Source organism: Condylostylus longicornis, unplaced genomic scaffold, assembly GCF_029603195.1.
Source record: "Condylostylus longicornis isolate FDR11 unplaced genomic scaffold, ASM2960319v2 ptg000085l, whole genome shotgun sequence".
Classification (NCBI taxonomy): domain Eukaryota; kingdom Metazoa; phylum Arthropoda; class Insecta; order Diptera; family Dolichopodidae; genus Condylostylus; species Condylostylus longicornis.
This window is the reverse complement of record NW_026578053.1, coordinates 1,158,748-1,175,881: the sequence shown is the minus strand read 5'-3', so window position 1 is coordinate 1,175,881 and position 17,134 is coordinate 1,158,748. Positions and strand designations below refer to the sequence as shown.

The 17,134-nt window shown below is 26.0% G+C and overlaps 1 protein-coding gene across 1 annotated transcript in view; it reads right to left on the bottom strand.

Moving 5' to 3' along the window:
* The window catches only part of LOC129613661 (cyclin-dependent kinase 14), a 137,598-nt gene that overhangs the window by 60,848 nt on the left and 59,616 nt on the right, over positions 1-17,134 (bottom strand). The window contains exon 5 of the mRNA XM_055527817.1: positions 7,868-8,043. Within this exon, the coding sequence (XP_055383792.1) occupies positions 7,868-8,043 (176 nt within the window). The remainder of the gene's footprint in view (positions 1-7,867; positions 8,044-17,134) is intronic.

The window sequence follows — 17,134 nt, the reverse complement described above, 5'->3', positions numbered from 1 at the left end:
GTATGTTCGAAGGGTATACTAAATTTGCCTTACCGTTTGTAACGCTAAGAAATAACGGTGATAGATATAGACTCAAGTGTATGTTTTTGATCAGCGTCAAATTCTGAGTTGATTTAGCTTTGTCTGTCCGTCCGTCCGTCCGTCCGTCCGTCCGTCCGTCCGAACGATAACTCAAAAACTAATTGAGCTAAGTTCACCAAATTTTCACAAATGATTTATTGTAGTAAGTGCCAGAACCCTATTTAAATTGGACATGATCGGGGTACTGGTTCGGGTAGCTGCCATACAACTTCAAAATTTATTTGGCTATATCTCAGAAACTATAAAAGTTATGGTATTGAAATTTCACACAAACGAATATATTAGTAGGGCCAATATGCCACATAAAAGTCGTTGAAATTACTTGGCTCCTTCTGGTACCTGCCATACAACTTCAAAAATTATTTGGCTATATTTCAGAAACTATTAAAGCTATGGTATTGAAATTTCATACAAACGAATATATTAGTAGGGCCAATGTGTCACATAAAAGTCGTTGAAATTACTTGGCTCCTTCTGGTACCTGCCATACAACTTCAAAAGTTACTTGACTATATCTCAGAAACTATAAAAGCTATGATATTGTGATTTCACACAAGTGAATATATTAGTAGGGCCGATGTGCTTGATAAAATTCGCTAAAATTTCTTGGCTCTTTCTGGTAGGTGCCATACAACAACAAAAGTAGTTTGGCACAACCAGTATTTTGAATAACACATAGTACTGAAATTTTGCATAAATTAATATGGTAATACGGCAACTTAAAGTCATAGCCTGCCCCATAGTTAGTTATGGCACATTAGTTATTCGCACATAGGATAACAAATTCGTACGGGTATCACAGAGTTGACAAGGTCAACTCTATTTTTTTTCTCGTTATTGTTAAAAGTTATATACGAATCTACATATTATAGAAGTTCAGTTGATTGTATAGTAGATAAGTGAATTTTATATTTTAGAAGTTCAGTTGATTGTATAGTAGATAAGTGAATTTTATAGCAAACAATTTCTTAATTTAAAAATATTTATTTAGTGATTAAAGTGTGTGCACATGAACCGTGCAGAATCACATGGATTCCTTAATTCAAAAGATTTAAAAATCATGTCAACTACAAATCGGAAAATTTTAAACATGAAAGATAAATTTGAAAGTCTCGTAAACTAAGTAGTTGGACATAAGTATGTCAAAAAAAGAAAAAATTGGTAAAAAGAATAATTTCTTTTCAGATTTCATAAATATGCAGAAAATGTCAATGTAATACAGTCAAAAAATTAAACTAATTAATATAAAAGTGTAAATCGACTGAAAATATTGTTATATAGAACTAATCAGGTATTTAGTTCCTTACACTAGTAAGTAAGGAAAAATGATTCACATCATTATGTATTTGTATTATAAGCACTCCTTATATGTGAAAAAAAAAACCAAAAGAAATTAAGATTTCTTAAGAAAAGATATTATGTATTGCACGTATTCTCACAAAAATATAAGAGCAAATATGTCTTACTCAAACTGACTGATTTACTCAAAATTTAAAAATGAGTAAAAATTTTACTGTTAAGAAGAAATAAGATGGCTATCTAATTGAAAATTAATGACAAATTTCATTAAGAAAATGAGAATAGTTGATTCAATATTTTATCCCATCCCATACTGAAAGGGAAACGAAGTACAAAAACGGTCGCAAAATTTATATAAAATTCTAAATTTTGTTTTTTTTTTTTTTTTTTTTTTGTAAAATTTATTTTGAAAAAATTTGAAAATATCTGTTTTTTCTCCCTCTATTTATTCTCTCAATTAATTCGTATTAATCGAACGCAGGTTCTCAATTTTTCTTCTTATATTGCAGTTTAGTTTTGTAAAGCATTCGTCTACACAGCAACAAAGTGACTGGTTTGAGTTCAAGATAAATTTTTTTTTTTAATTTTCTTGGAATTTTTTTGGATGTCTCTATTCATCGGGCTGTATTGCAAGTCATCTTTCACTTAAGTAGTATCTTAATTTTCCTTTAGCAATTAACTGTAAAAATAAGTCAATTATATTACAGAGATTTTTTGAAGTTTTTCCGTCCATTGTAATTTTTCAATTAATGTCTTTAAAATTTTGAAATTAAGAAGCCATTTATTTTAGTATCAAATATTTGATAGTTCAAAGTTTGAACTTATCTTCAATGTTATCTTCAAAGTTTGCTTTGAATTTTAATAAAATTTACTCGAAAAATAAAAAATTCCTAAAACATTAAAAAAGAAACTTGGAAAAAAAAGCTTTGATATCCTATTATATAATTTTAGGGTTGATATACAAATAAAACGAAAATTATAAATCCAATTAGTTTCCCCTTCGTATACAAGTATACCAAATACAAAGTCTTCTAAATCGCTGTGATAAATAAAAAAAACAAAAGCGTTTCTCTCTCTTTTTTAAACCTTCTTTATTTCATATAGCATGCATTTTGTTTTTTTTTTGTAAAGGATTTAGTTTCTCGTCCCCCCACATTTTTTTTTTGGAGAGCAATAGGTATTGCCAAAAACAGACGCCAAAAATAATATCACAAACGATTTTATAATATCTTTTAAATTTTTTTTCGTTTTGTTGAACCACCAAACTACCTCATAAAACAAACATATATTGCTGAAAACAAGAGAAAAGAATAAAACAACAACAACAAGTTAAAAGCACATAGAAACACCTTAAAAGAAGATTTGAGGGATAAAAGGATTTTTTGTTTTTTCGTTTTCTTTTTCATTATGTTTTTTGATCTGTTTGAAGCGATAGTTTTTTTTTTCTTTGCTTTGTTTGTTTCCCTTTTGAAAAATATCCTCTTTTATTTTTACTTTTATATTTTTAACAAGAAGTGTTGTTATTTTTGCTTGTTTTAACGAAATTAGCAGGTCCTTGATAATTTTCAAAGTCGAAAAAAAAAAATATTAAATTTCATTTGTTGCGGTTTAACCTACACTAAATTGTACTATAATACAAGGATTGTCAAGGATTGGATATTTTTTATTTTATTAAAAGAGTTAAACACGGGCGAAGGGTTGAAATACTCGTAATAAAGTCGAAGAGAAAATAAAGATAAAAACAAAAAGTACAAATCATTTTTTTTTTTTATTTTTCCATTTCAAACTCCACTAACCTTTTACTTAGATGACAATGTTACCGAACAATAATATGACTTTGTTTTTTTCAGGAGTCATAAATTTCTATTTTAAAAATATCAAATTATTTTTGTATTGAATTGAATTTGTTTTTAAAGCAAAAGAACAGAAGAGTTTCAAAAGTTTTAAAAGTGTGAACAGTGTGATTTTCAATTCTGAAAAATTTAGCTTTTATTAATATTTAATTTTGATAAATCGAATTTTAGAATTTCATGCTTGGTTTTCAAACTTCTCAGTTTATTAATTAGTTACTGAATTAATTAGTTACTTGCGTTGATAATTGAATCTAACATATATAAGAATCTATAATAAATAATATAGTTTTCATTCATGAACTTATTGTTGGTAAGGTGGTTGCTTTGTAACTTGGCTTAGAATCCCAGTAACTTAAGGTTACCGGTGACGCTTATGTCGCGCGAAATTAACTTGTAAGTAAGAGAGTGCTTAAAGTGAGACTAAACAGTAGCATTAAATTTGTTTAACGCATTTGTAATTTATGAGACGCTTTCTATTAACTCGTCGTACAGTAGTTTTTAGCAGTACGTACGTTTGTTTTTAGCTGTTTAAATTTTAATTTACTTAATAATAATGAGTTAAAAAAAATCTAAGAAAATTTATAAATTCTGGTGAACTTTTTAGGAGCACATACAAATTTACAACTATTTTCCTTTTAGAATCCACTTTCAATTCGAAATTTTTTATGTACTCAATTCAAATAACTCAATTTTTGATTTGACAACAATTCTTTTGAAAGACGTATATCTGGTCACCCTATTTTGCACTTAACTAAAAGAAAATTTTATTATCGTAAATTCTATTATTTTCTCTAAGGAAAAGATACAATCCTTTTTTTTATTTTTGTTGTTGTCACACTTACAATATAAAATGCAGTCTCAAGTTTATTTTTATTAACTTGAGAAGCAAAAAAAAAGAGATTTAAAGTTGCAATCTAAGTTAAAATAAGTTCAAAAGTACCTCGTATATAAAAACTGTTCTGTTGTTTGGTTTCTTTTTTACAGCTTTCTGTAATATCCTTTTCTTTCATACAATCTATTCAATAATGTAATAATAGAGGGACTTTTAGATGCAAGGATCTTATTGTAAATATAGATTTAGTTTTATATTGTGGTATAGAATATTGTAACAACATTTTGATATTAGAGAGCTGTACAATAAAATTCAAATTTAGTTTAAGGTAGAAAAATTTTAAGTTAAGTAAAAAATTATGTAAGATGATGGTTAAATTTACAATTCAAAACAATATAATTAAATTTTTTAGCACTTTTCCAAAATTCATTTCGTTGGAAGAATTTTTTTTCTACCTCTACCCCCCTATAAAGTTACCGTTTCTTGAATTTTGTAAAATTTAAATTTTTGACACCATATATTTTCGAAACTGCAGGCTTTTCCAAATTTCTATAAATGCAGAAAGCTATTCAATGCCATTAAAAAATACAATTATTTTTAATAATTTATGCAATTAACCCTTAAATTCGAGCATTATGTTAAAATTCTCAATTTTTTTTTGTTTGTCTCATCCTAAATGTATGCAATCCTTGAAATATTTTTGTATATGAATGAAAGTAATTTTAATAATGTAGTGTATATCTAGATTGTTTTTAAAGCAGTATTTTCACTTGTTGAAAGGAAAAGTCCTACGTTACAAACCATTAATTTGACCCAACGTATTTTATGTACACCGTACACTTATACCAAATGAACTGCAATTATTTTCGTAAATTTTTAAGTCAAACATTATTTTCATTTGAAATGAATATTTTTCGGCATAATTTACAAGCAATATTCAAAAATTGAAAATACAATAAGCATAGACAGGGGGGTTTCTAATGAAAAATTTGAGTTTTTTTTAAATTTCAGTTAAATTTTCAGTAATAAAACTAGATGCAATTAATTAAAAATTGTAAAAAATTTGTTGTACTAAATATTACCAATATAATTTTACTTTTTTATTGCATCTATTTTCATTTAGTTTAAATTAAGGTTCAAAATTTAATGCCAAAATTTTATTACAAAAACAAAATATATAAAATTTTTATTATTTAACTTTTGAATTACCAATAAAAATAATAATTGTAATTTCAATGGAAAATAGAGAATTTTATTATGTTATTAAAAAAATTTTCACCTAAAATCTGAGTAAGTAAAATTCTCTTTTTCCGGATTAAATAACTATTTTGTATATATGTGTGTGTTAATTATTCAGAAATTTTATTATTATATAATGAAATTTGCCTTAATATTTGAAAGTTAATTAGAGAAAATCCTTGAAATTTTATTATTATATAGAGAAGTGAAAGAAGAACATAAAATTTGAAATAATTTTTAAATTATTGTAATAATATAGAAGTTCAGTGTGGTTTTAAATTTTATACTATCATTATTTTTTAATTAGAAAAGTACATTTCTCTTTATTATTTAAGGATTTATTTTTGCATTCAATTAAAAATTTTCTTTTTTCGACAATTTTTAATGTATTTTTTCTCTTTCGCCGGCGCCTGAAAGTATGCAATTTTACTTGTAACAAAAATTTTAAATTACATTTTATCAAAAATGTTTTTGGGGAAAAAATAATTTCATTTTGGCTTACATAATGCCTATATACCGGCTTCAAAGCTACCACCAATTTTATTTCGTACTCTTTAAGGGCATAAAAACGTACGAATATTATCAATATTTTAAACTTCTAAATTCCATAAAGTATTTACTTTTTGCATAATAGACTCGAAAATTTTATTTAATCCTCTTCTTTGTTCCGTATTGTAAGTATAGTTTTACTTAGTATTCTTTTAGAACTGCAGTTGAATACATTAAAATTATTACAAGGCTTATTAAAATGAGATACAGAGAGTGTCTCGTATGAAAATGTACTGTTATATACCATTGTATAAGCTATTAATTTTTGCATATGTAAGGGAAAATTGGTTGTAAAGTTAAATATTGGCATAACAGAAGGAAGACACCATTTTGAACGATTGTTGCACATGTTTTTAAATCATTAAAGAAAAACTTTTGGTACAAAATAACATTTGCAGTACTTTATTGTTCTCAATAACTAAATTTCGTGCTTCAAGGTCACGTGATTCTGAATCTAGTAGATAATCATGAGACAGCCCTTATTCTGAGGTTTCCAAATCATATATTATTTGGATTTGGATATTATCACAAATCATTTGATAATGTGCCTGTCTGAAACAAGCACGAAGTTATACTTAAAATCTCAAAAAGTAAAAAAAAAACCATTGAGATTGACTTTATGCCCCTGTAACTCCGAACCTGTTGGGCAGTGAGCATCGTCTCCATACAAAAATTTTGTCTATTCATGACACTCTATACAAATATATATAGCAGTGCACTTTAATAGGACACATCCTATATAAACAAATATTATCTATTTTTTGTAGAATCGCTCCAGAAATCAAATAGAGCACTATAATATTACACTATTATTCTCTTTATTATAATATATAAGTCAAAGACAATTAGGTCTGAAGTTCAAATAATTGAAAAAATTTTAAATCTATTATATAAGCGAATATATGAATGAAGAGCGAATATGAAAACCGAATATAAATTTTCTTTAAACCCTAATTACCTTAGACTATATTTCAAATTCAAAAATTTTTATTATTATTTAGTAATAGAAGAACAATACTGACTAACAAAAAGATAATTAAAACTTCCTATAATAATATGATTCTCTCTCTCTCTCTTTATATAAATTGTTTCAAAAGAGAATTTCTAAGAATTCTAAAATTTCAATGTTCTTCTTCTTCTTCTTTTTTAAAATTCCTTTTTTTCATTTTCATTCATTTTCATAATGCTTTTATTCCTCATGTATCCTTTTTGTGTTTTGTATCTAATTTTTGTTTTTTTGTTTGGTTTTTGTACAATAGGAAACTTTTGAAAATATTTTGACAACGGGAAACTTTAAGAAAAAGAAACCAAAAAGGAAAAATGTGTCTTTTTTTGCTGTTGTTCCTGTTGTCTTTTTTTATTGCTATAATTATGCAAATTTTCAACATTTCAGTCTACATTTGATAAAATCTCAGTATAAAACAATAAATTAGTCTATTATACACACATACACATTATCAAAAATATTATGTGTATGTGTATAAATTCATAATATAACACATATACATGTTTGTATAACAAATAAATGTTGTACTTTGTTACTATTGTTTTTAACATAAATGGCATATTTTTTAACAATATACAAGTAAGACTAAGAAGAGAAAAGAAAAGAAGATTCATTAAAGAAGATTATGGTACTATGAACCGTTAAGTTTATTATGTAATTCCTATTCATAAATATCCAAAAATTATGGTGTAATTTTATAATAACAGAAACCGGGGAATAAAAAAAAGTGAAGAGGAATGAATAGAATGGTTTCTGAACATTGTATAATATTTTTTTGGTATAATCAAATTCTTGTCTGTAATCCTTATATACAGAATTGCTTAACAAAAATGCCAAATTATATTTCGAAATTTGTGTATGTTATGTATAGGAAGGGAAGGTCTTGAAAGTCTATTATTTCAAATATATGCATAAGTATGGCGAATGTAAAAAATTAAAATTCTCAATAATTGTGCTGAACTTTTAGATTTTATGCTTATAAGCTAAGTTTTTATATTGTTTACTTACCCCGAATGCACTAAAACGTTTTCGTCTTGGATGCAGGTCCGGTTTATTTAAAAATACTTCTGATTTAGGTCTAGGTGGTTTTTTTGGTCTCATTATGACTATTGTTTCTTCTCTAATATCGTCATCTAATAATTTACTATCTGATGATACAGATAATTGTCTCTGTACCTGCCAATCTGAAATAATTAAAATATAAAAAAATTTTTTTATATATTTTTGCAATTTATAAAATTTAAATGTATGTATTGAAAATAATCTTGATAAATTCAGAAATTTTAATTTGTAAAATAGATGAAATACCTAGAATTTGCGGTGGGAACTTGTAAAATTTTCCACTATCAGTTAACAGGTGACATTAAGTATATAATGTATAGTTAAATTGGCTTATATTTAAACTATTATATTGACCTAGTTAATCTCCAAATTATGCGAATTGATCGAATATTTGAAATCCTGCTATTTCAAAAATGGTTTTTCTAGAAATTTCTTTTAGATGTTTGAAGTTAAAAACTTCATAATTTCAAATATGACGAAATTAATTTTCTGAATTTATCTAATAATTTATTGGCTTATTCTACAATTTTTTGTCAGTTATTCTTGAGATTCAATATTTTCGTCAATTTCGTTTACTGTTACATGATCTTAGACCGAAGATTGTGTACTGTGATCCAGAAACAAGCTGAATCTGATTGAGACTATTCAATTATGGTGCTTTAAACACTTACTCGGAATCAATCTCCCCCAAAAATTTTATAATCCTTTGTAAAATAGAATTCAGACTCTTTTTCCTAGGGAAACTATTAATTAATTGAACCTTCACATTAGCCTAAAAAGAACAACAAAACTGTTTCCTCTTGTCTACAGAACATTCAGAGATATTTCAAATTTTCAGTTCTCAATAATCAGGCTTTCCCTAAGTCAATAATGCCCGCTTCATATGAATCCACAAAAATTTTTACTTGATTTTTCTTCGTCTCTGTGATTCGGAATGTACAGAATAGGCCAAAATATTTTATTTAATATTGTCAATAGATCTATTGTGTTTTCAAATAGAAATTGTCAACTTAACATTTCTTCCGTCAATTTACTTTTTTACAATAAATATTATACACATAAAAATTTGGGAAAAACAAAAAAAAATTAATTTCCATCTCAAATTTTATCGATTCTTTTGCACAATTTATAAATGGAAAACGCAAATATTATGTGTGCACGTATGTGCTTCGAATTTCAAATCTAATAAAATTTAAAATCTAATTAATTTGATTTTTATTTACAAAACTTTTAAAATATTAGATAAAAGAAAAATTAGTATAAAATTGTAACTCCCACACATTTTTGCTCTGACATAAAATCCGGGGAAAAAAATTTTTTTAAAATAAAATTTAAACATGTAGAGTAAATAATAAAATTAAAAACTAAATAAAAAAGAATTTTAAGAACAATGAAACCTACACCCATAAAACTTTTTTGTCACTTCGTTTTTAATCTGGCAATATATGAGTAGAAAATGGGAGTAAAGAGAGGGAGAGCGTATAGGAGTTGAAAATTATCAAATAATTTGCATATGATTTTTAGACTTGCGTTATTTAAGTTGCTCGACAGCAAAATTGCATATGAAACGAAATTTATATATGGAAGATTATTTTAAGTTAGATACATGCGTATACCCGTGAAAATATGTGTAAAATATTTGGAAACGTAAAAGTTTTTTTTTGAAGAAAATATTCGGTGAAAATTCTTTAATAAGAAAAATAAACAGAAAATATTAGAGAAAATGAGAAAAGTAAAAGAAAAGTTTTCTTTTAAAATTCGTGAGTTGTAAAGAATTTTTATTTTTTGGTTTAAGTTTTTACTTCCTTAACTTGTATAAAATAGAAATACGATTTTATTTTAGCAGCATACCAGCACACCGGAAGATTTATACGCAGTTTTTTAATCGAATTCAAATTTTTAAAAAAATTATTAAGACTCACACAACAAAAATATTTGAGTAATTATTGTGATTATGACGATACGTTGTTCTCACATGAGATTCGAGCTTTTCATTAATACATTCCATTATTAAAACCTAGCAATAAGTCAATGCAGTTAATTTAAAGTTTTATTAGAAATTACATACATAGTTGAATTTGTATGATTCCAGCGATTATGACACACGCATATCTCTCAAAAATAAGGTATTATGAATTTCGATTTAAATTAAAGAGAAATGGAAACCATAAATTTAAGATTTAAAGCAACGGCAATACTGAATTCGCTGCGTATATATCACATGAACGACGTATTCAGCTGATTTTACTTTTAATATTTTTATAGAGAAATGTTATTGCGGCTCCTTTTTCATTTTCTGTATTTTACTACAGACACAAACAAAATAAATAGTTTGTCCATTTGTATAACAGTTATAAATCGTTTTATATCGTCTACATTACAGACCCGAACTTACAATTATTACAATTTTCTGTAGTTCAAAAAATTTTGAAAGGAATTTATCGTTTTACATGGTAAACTAAATTTTTTTTTAAATATTTGCTTTAAAATATTGCACGAAATTTTCGGTCTTAATCCGAAAGTAACTTCTCAATAACGAATAAGAGTATTATTAATGTTAGTAAATTCTGACCAAAAATGGATTTGTAAATTATTTAAGCCTGAATTTATGTTTCAGCTTGTATGGATCAACATCAATTCGTAAAGTTTATAACATTACAAAATTGAATACCAAATTTATGAGACCTTTAAATTCCATTTTTTTTTTATTTTGATACTTTTGCTTTATAAAACTTTTGTATGAAAAATAAATAGAAAAAAAAAAGAAAAATTCAACAATAAAACAACCATTTCTTCTTTTATGCGTAAAATTATCCCTTAGAGGGAGGGTTGGTTCCAAAGAATATAAGAAAAATTAAGTAAGTACATAAAATAGAAATAGAAGAAAATTGCAAACAAAAGAAATCGCCACAATTTTCTTGAATATCGTATATAAGGGCGTATATTTTATTCTATTAAACTTGTATTATATAATATGACACTCTCTGCCTCAATGAATTTTGCAAAAACTTTCATACTGGAATTTGTAGAATAATTTTTTAACTTAGTTTTCCTTTTCCTCTCCTTTTTGTTTTTCTATGTGTTCTAAAACTTTTTCTATAATCATTATCATATGTCATCATAGATTTTTCACCGTTTCACCATTTTTGTACATCATTCCTGCTTCGAAACCTCTTTCTGCCATAAATTTGGTACTTATAAATTAAAGATTTTTGTTTTTTTAAATATATGAGAGTGAAAAATATTGTTTGCGCCATAAAGCAATAAATTGTATATTATGCACATAGGTGAAAGTTAGGTAAAAAAATCATAAATATTTCTCACTACTCATACATAATATGAACTCACCTCATTTTACAGGTAAACAAGAAAAATTATAAAGAAGAATGAGAAAAAACAAAAATTTCTTTTTCTTATTTAATTTCAAAAGGAAACTTAAATTTCATTTCATTTTAAGTTTTCCTTTCAAATAAAACTTTTTTTATTATGTGTGAGTCGCACAATATTATTTTTAGTCTATAGAGATTTAAACTTTAAGCGTCATAAGTGACATCTTGTACGTGAATACGTGTAAATCGTGTTTTCTTCTTAAACTGTATACACTATATATACGTACGTTCATTTAACAAGGAAGAAACTTTTTTTATACAAACTTACAAGTTATTTGTTATAATAAACAGAAAGATTTAAGTTTAAATTTATGAGAACAAAAAGTCAAATTAAGAAAGTAAACCAACAAATTACCCTATAGGATATGTACGTTTATACATATACATATATACATTATGTTATTACTCTATATTTAAATAAATTATATAAACATATAGTATGAGGTATAAGATCACATTATACGGTTCAAACTGCATTTGTTTTTGCATGACAAATTTTTAAAAAAAAAATTTTAATAATTTTCATAAGTAATTATTCGAAGCAACAAAGCTGCATGCCTACATATAGTATTTAAAATGGTTCCGATAATTAACCTTTTCTCCGTCTACAATAGAAAATTGTTAATCCAGCAATCAATTTAAATGTAAAAAAAAACAGATGGAGCTAAATTCCCTCACGGAATTGCCCGCCCTCACGGATAGTGTACAATTTTTGATTTATGAAAATTCTGATGGAAAAAAAGCTTAAATATCATATGTATCCTTTGCGACTGGCGGATTGAATTTGGTCATACTTGGTCGTCCAAATTTATGACTATTGGTGGATACTGCCTGTCGATGGTAATTTGAAACGGATGGGCAGAGCGAAGGACGGGATCTGCCGTATATACCTTGAGGAGGTCGAAACAATGGAGCACTTATTGTGTAAATGAGAGGCGGTGGCATTGTATTAGTTTAAATGTAATCAAAATTAATTGTGAAAATATTTCTGTTTTATTTTACGTACGAATTATTAAGTGCGTTATTACGTAAGCACATTCTACAATACCGGAAATAAAATAGAACACATTACCTTACATAATAAATCAATATTAATATGGTAGATATACAATAATATAACATTAAGAATTTAATATTTAATATTTAATATAGCAGATAATATTAATTCCAATTGTTATAATAAATAATTCGAAGCTGCACACTTAATTTAAATTATTAATTAAGTGCATTTTCAATACATAACATGTTCGATAAATAAATATTTTAATTGTTTGCGTAATTTTATGTATATACATTACATAATATGATCATATATGTTAAACCATAAAATTATTACCATAAAATGAGTTTTCTTACTTCTTAACGTTATCAAGGTTAAGCACACAAAAAATTAAATTAAATTTATATTACAAAAAGAACAATAATAGCAATAATTCAATTAATATTAATTAAATTGGAGATATGCATACCTATTTTATGCATATATGTAATAAATTCAAAAATTTTTTGAAAATGGCTATGTTAAATTTTATAACAAATAAAACGCAATAACATTTCACATATCATTTATTAATAAAATTGCCTACTTTTAGGCAATTCATTACGGAATTATGTTTTTACTCTCACTTATTATTAATATATACATAAAATGGTCCCCTAATGGGAAAAAATAACATAATATATATATATATAAGTATGTATGTATAATTTTAAAATCATACACAGAAAAATTTCCTTTTAAGAGAGAGAGAAATAAATAAAAAGTATAATAATAAAAAGGAAAATCAATATCCTTGTTATTTAAAATTTTAAACCGATGACAACTTTATTATGCATGCACATAAACTTCTAAATATAAATATATACAAAATGGTCGTGTAATTACACACTTATACATTAGAACATTAAGTAGTGCATAGCTATATATATGTATATATCACAATTCATTATACATTCCTTGAAATACATACATACATAACAATAATAAATACTTCAGAGCGTAACACAAAATAAAAAAAAATAAATTCATTTAAATTATGTAAAATTAAAGAATATAAAAACAAGCAAACAATGTGATGACATTCTTCTTTTACCGTCAAAACATTCATAAATATTAATGACTTGGCCCCTAAAGTATAAGTAAAGGAACGTTAATATATCATTGGTATAATATATTAATAATAAAGAAAATCAACCACCAAAAAATAAGAAAAAAGCAAGGATAACCAACAACAAAATAATTTAGTATAATAAATAGAATAGAACAAAAAAAAAAACCTTTGCTCCTTAACCATTTCATTGTCATCAAAACTTTTTAACATATTACAAAATAATAAAAAAGAGAAAATTTCTAATAAGACAAAAGGAAAGGACACACAAAAAAAAATTGTTTTTCTCTTATTTATTTATGAGAGCTTGTGTTTTAAGGGAGTTCAGAATTTTATAGATGTACGTATATGAGTTTGTATGTATGAAGATGATAAAATATAATGGCTCATTCATGACATAATGTGACACGGCAATAAAGAGAACATTATAACAATTTAAAATTTTTTCTACATTTTTGTTTTTTAGATTCTCTTCTCTTTCACTCTGATTTTCATCACTCTGTACAATAACAATGCTTTATAAGTGGTTATTGTATAAGCGTAAAATTATGTATGATACGATATCATATATATATATCTATACAGGTATATATATATATATATATATATATACATTATGTAATACAAGAAATAATAAGAATAATAAAAAATAATAATGACCTAGTTATTTTTTTATTGTAAAAATTTCATGCACGTTAAAAAATATTTTGATGAATAATAACTTTTTTTTTTTTGAAATTTAAAATTCTTTACGTTGACTGTGTAAACTACAACAGTTTACAGAACTGGGAAATTTTAATAAAACAACTTTAATAAAGTTATTTTTTTTCCCCCTAATAAAAGTTAAAATTAAAGAAGAAAGACCGTTTTCACATTATGTAACAGAAATATGCTTAAATTGTTTAAAATTTTAAAAAATTTACAATGAAATATTGTTATATAAGTTAAATAAAATATAAAATAAAAATTTTCGTATATGCCCTCACACCACTCAATGTCCTATACTTGTCTTTTATTAAAAATAATAACCTTAAACCAAAAGAAGTGTAAGTGCTGCACGTAATATAAAAGAAATTTTTTATCACATTTATTTTTACCGACCGTATTGTGTAAACAATAGGTAGGTTATGTGATGGCAACAAATTTTGCATATCGAGTTTTCGGTGGGAACGTACTTCTCCATAGGGAAGTGTAAATAAACTATTTTTAGCAACCTGTCGGTCTGTCGGTCTGTCCGTCTGTCGGTCTGTGTGTGCACGCGTGTATCTCAAGTTCGGCTAAACCGATTTTGATGAAATTTTATATGTAAGTTTGTTTCCACCATGGCACGGATTGATCAACTTTTGGTATATATCAGGCCTCGGGAACTGCACTTTTTAGCGGGCCTGTTTTAGATTTTTGAACATTTTGAAGAAAATATTCAACCGATTTACTTGAAATTTTATATATAAGCTCAGCTCGACCGCCCGCAAAAATTCGTATGTTTTGGAAGAAATCAGGCATCGGCAACTAGACGTTTACTACGGGCCAAATATACATTTTTGTGTATATAAAGAGAAATAATCAACTGATTTCATTGAAGTTTAATATATGAATTCCTCATATTAAAGCAATGAACATATAAATTTTTTGGAAAGATCAGGGCTCGAGAACTGATTTGCGGGCCGATTTTACATTTTTCACCATATCCACAGAACAAATTGATGGAATTTCTTGAAATTTGATATTTGAGTTCTGGTTGTTACCGAAACTAACTGGCGAGCATTTCAGGGAATTCGGGTAGCACAAAGCGAAACTCTACTCAAATTTACATTTTTCTAAGTATGTTAACTATAAGCTTACTAATGTCCTGAAAATTGGAAAGAAGTATTTAATAGACATTTTTATAATATTCTGTAACACTTTCATTTAACTAGACAATACACAATGCGGTTGGTTATGTGCTGACCACATCAGATTTTTTTTTTCTAAATTTATATTGCTTTATGGGAACAAACACCTCTAATATGAGAATATATGAAAATTACCACCCTATAACTCTTATTGTAAGGTGAACATAAAGAAAATTTTTTATAATTTTTTTGTCCTTTTTATTAAAACAACAAGTTATGGAATAAGTGAGACATGATTATAGTACGACACAATATAGAGCACGAAAAATATATAAAAAAGAAATATTTTATAATAAAGGACCTTATTAGAATAAAAATGAAAATATTTTAATGTATGAAAGAGAAAAAGATGTGATTTGGTCAGTACATAAACGAACGCAATGTTCTTTATCTAGTTAAGCGAAAAGGTTTAAAAATTTATGCGAATGCCTTTTAAAAACTTCAATTTCAATTCTGAGGAAATTGGTAAATTAACATGCTTAGAAAAGTTTAAATTTGTTTTTAATAAAACATCAACCCCCAGTTCTATTTCCGACCCTTGATCTTTTCAACAAAATTTACAGATTCATTGTTTTAGTATCCCATATTTAAATATTAATTTTCAAGGATATTGATTATTTCTCTTTATATGCGCAAAAATGTAGAATTCATCCGAAAAAAGGGCCAGTTCCCGAGGTCTGATATATTCCAAAAGTTGATCAATCTGTCACATGGCCAAAATAAATTTACATATAAAATTTCATTAAAATTTATTCAACCAAACTTAAAATACATACATGCACACAAAGACCGACAGACCGGCAGACCGGCACCTATGTAAAATTGCGTTCCCACTGAAAACTCGACATCCGAAATTTGATGCCCTCATACAATCACCCTTATTGTATACGCAATGTATTTTACTTTGTGGGGTTTCAAACTTTAGAACACACTTAGTTATTAAAATAAAAAAATTAAATAATTGTCTTAACTGTTAATGTAGCATTTTTAATTAAAAGCTTTAATACTGTTTCATTTAAAAATTTAAGTGGAACGAAGACGATAAGTGACGGACGCGGAAAATTTAAAATATGTTATATAAAACGTTTTGAATCCCCAGTTGAATCCAAGTCTAAACAAGTAAAATAAAAATTTGAGTCGAATTCTCATATTTTTCAAATTTTAATTATTAGTTATCCACTAACAACAATTTAGAAACTACTTTGTGTGACTCTTACGCCTCAGAATATAACTTGATTTTCATGGACTGCAATTCTACATTTAAAAATACTCGCGCTGTTATTATTAGCACGAGTGTTGGCGCGATTATTATTGCAATAATAGTAGTAAAACGTATTGCTTGCGCTTCAAAATTCCAGGATAAAAATTATTCAAATTCTAAAGTGAAATTCATAAAAAGAATAAATTATCCTTAAAATAAAAGAATTTAAAAATTATATTTTATCCTTATGCTTTTTATTCTACTTTTCTTTATTTTTCTTATTCAAAGTTTATTTTTTAAGCTACGTAAAACTCAAATAGGAAATGAATAATTCTTCAAAACATTCTAAAATTCTCTGAAGTACAAAAAATGCAAAGAAAAAGAAAAAGAATAAAAAAGGAAAAATGTTTTTCTAAGAAATTTTATTTGTTCTAAAAAGTTTTTTATAAGTGGAATTTTTAACTTTTTGATAAAAAACGAAAGAAAAAAAGGAAAATGTTAAACAGTTATGCGCACAAGGAGTAAAAATATTAAAAATGGAACCAAATTTAATTTCGCGTGGTCATATAAAATAAATTGAACTTTACCTGAAGGAAATAATAAATTTAGCGTTGATCAATTGA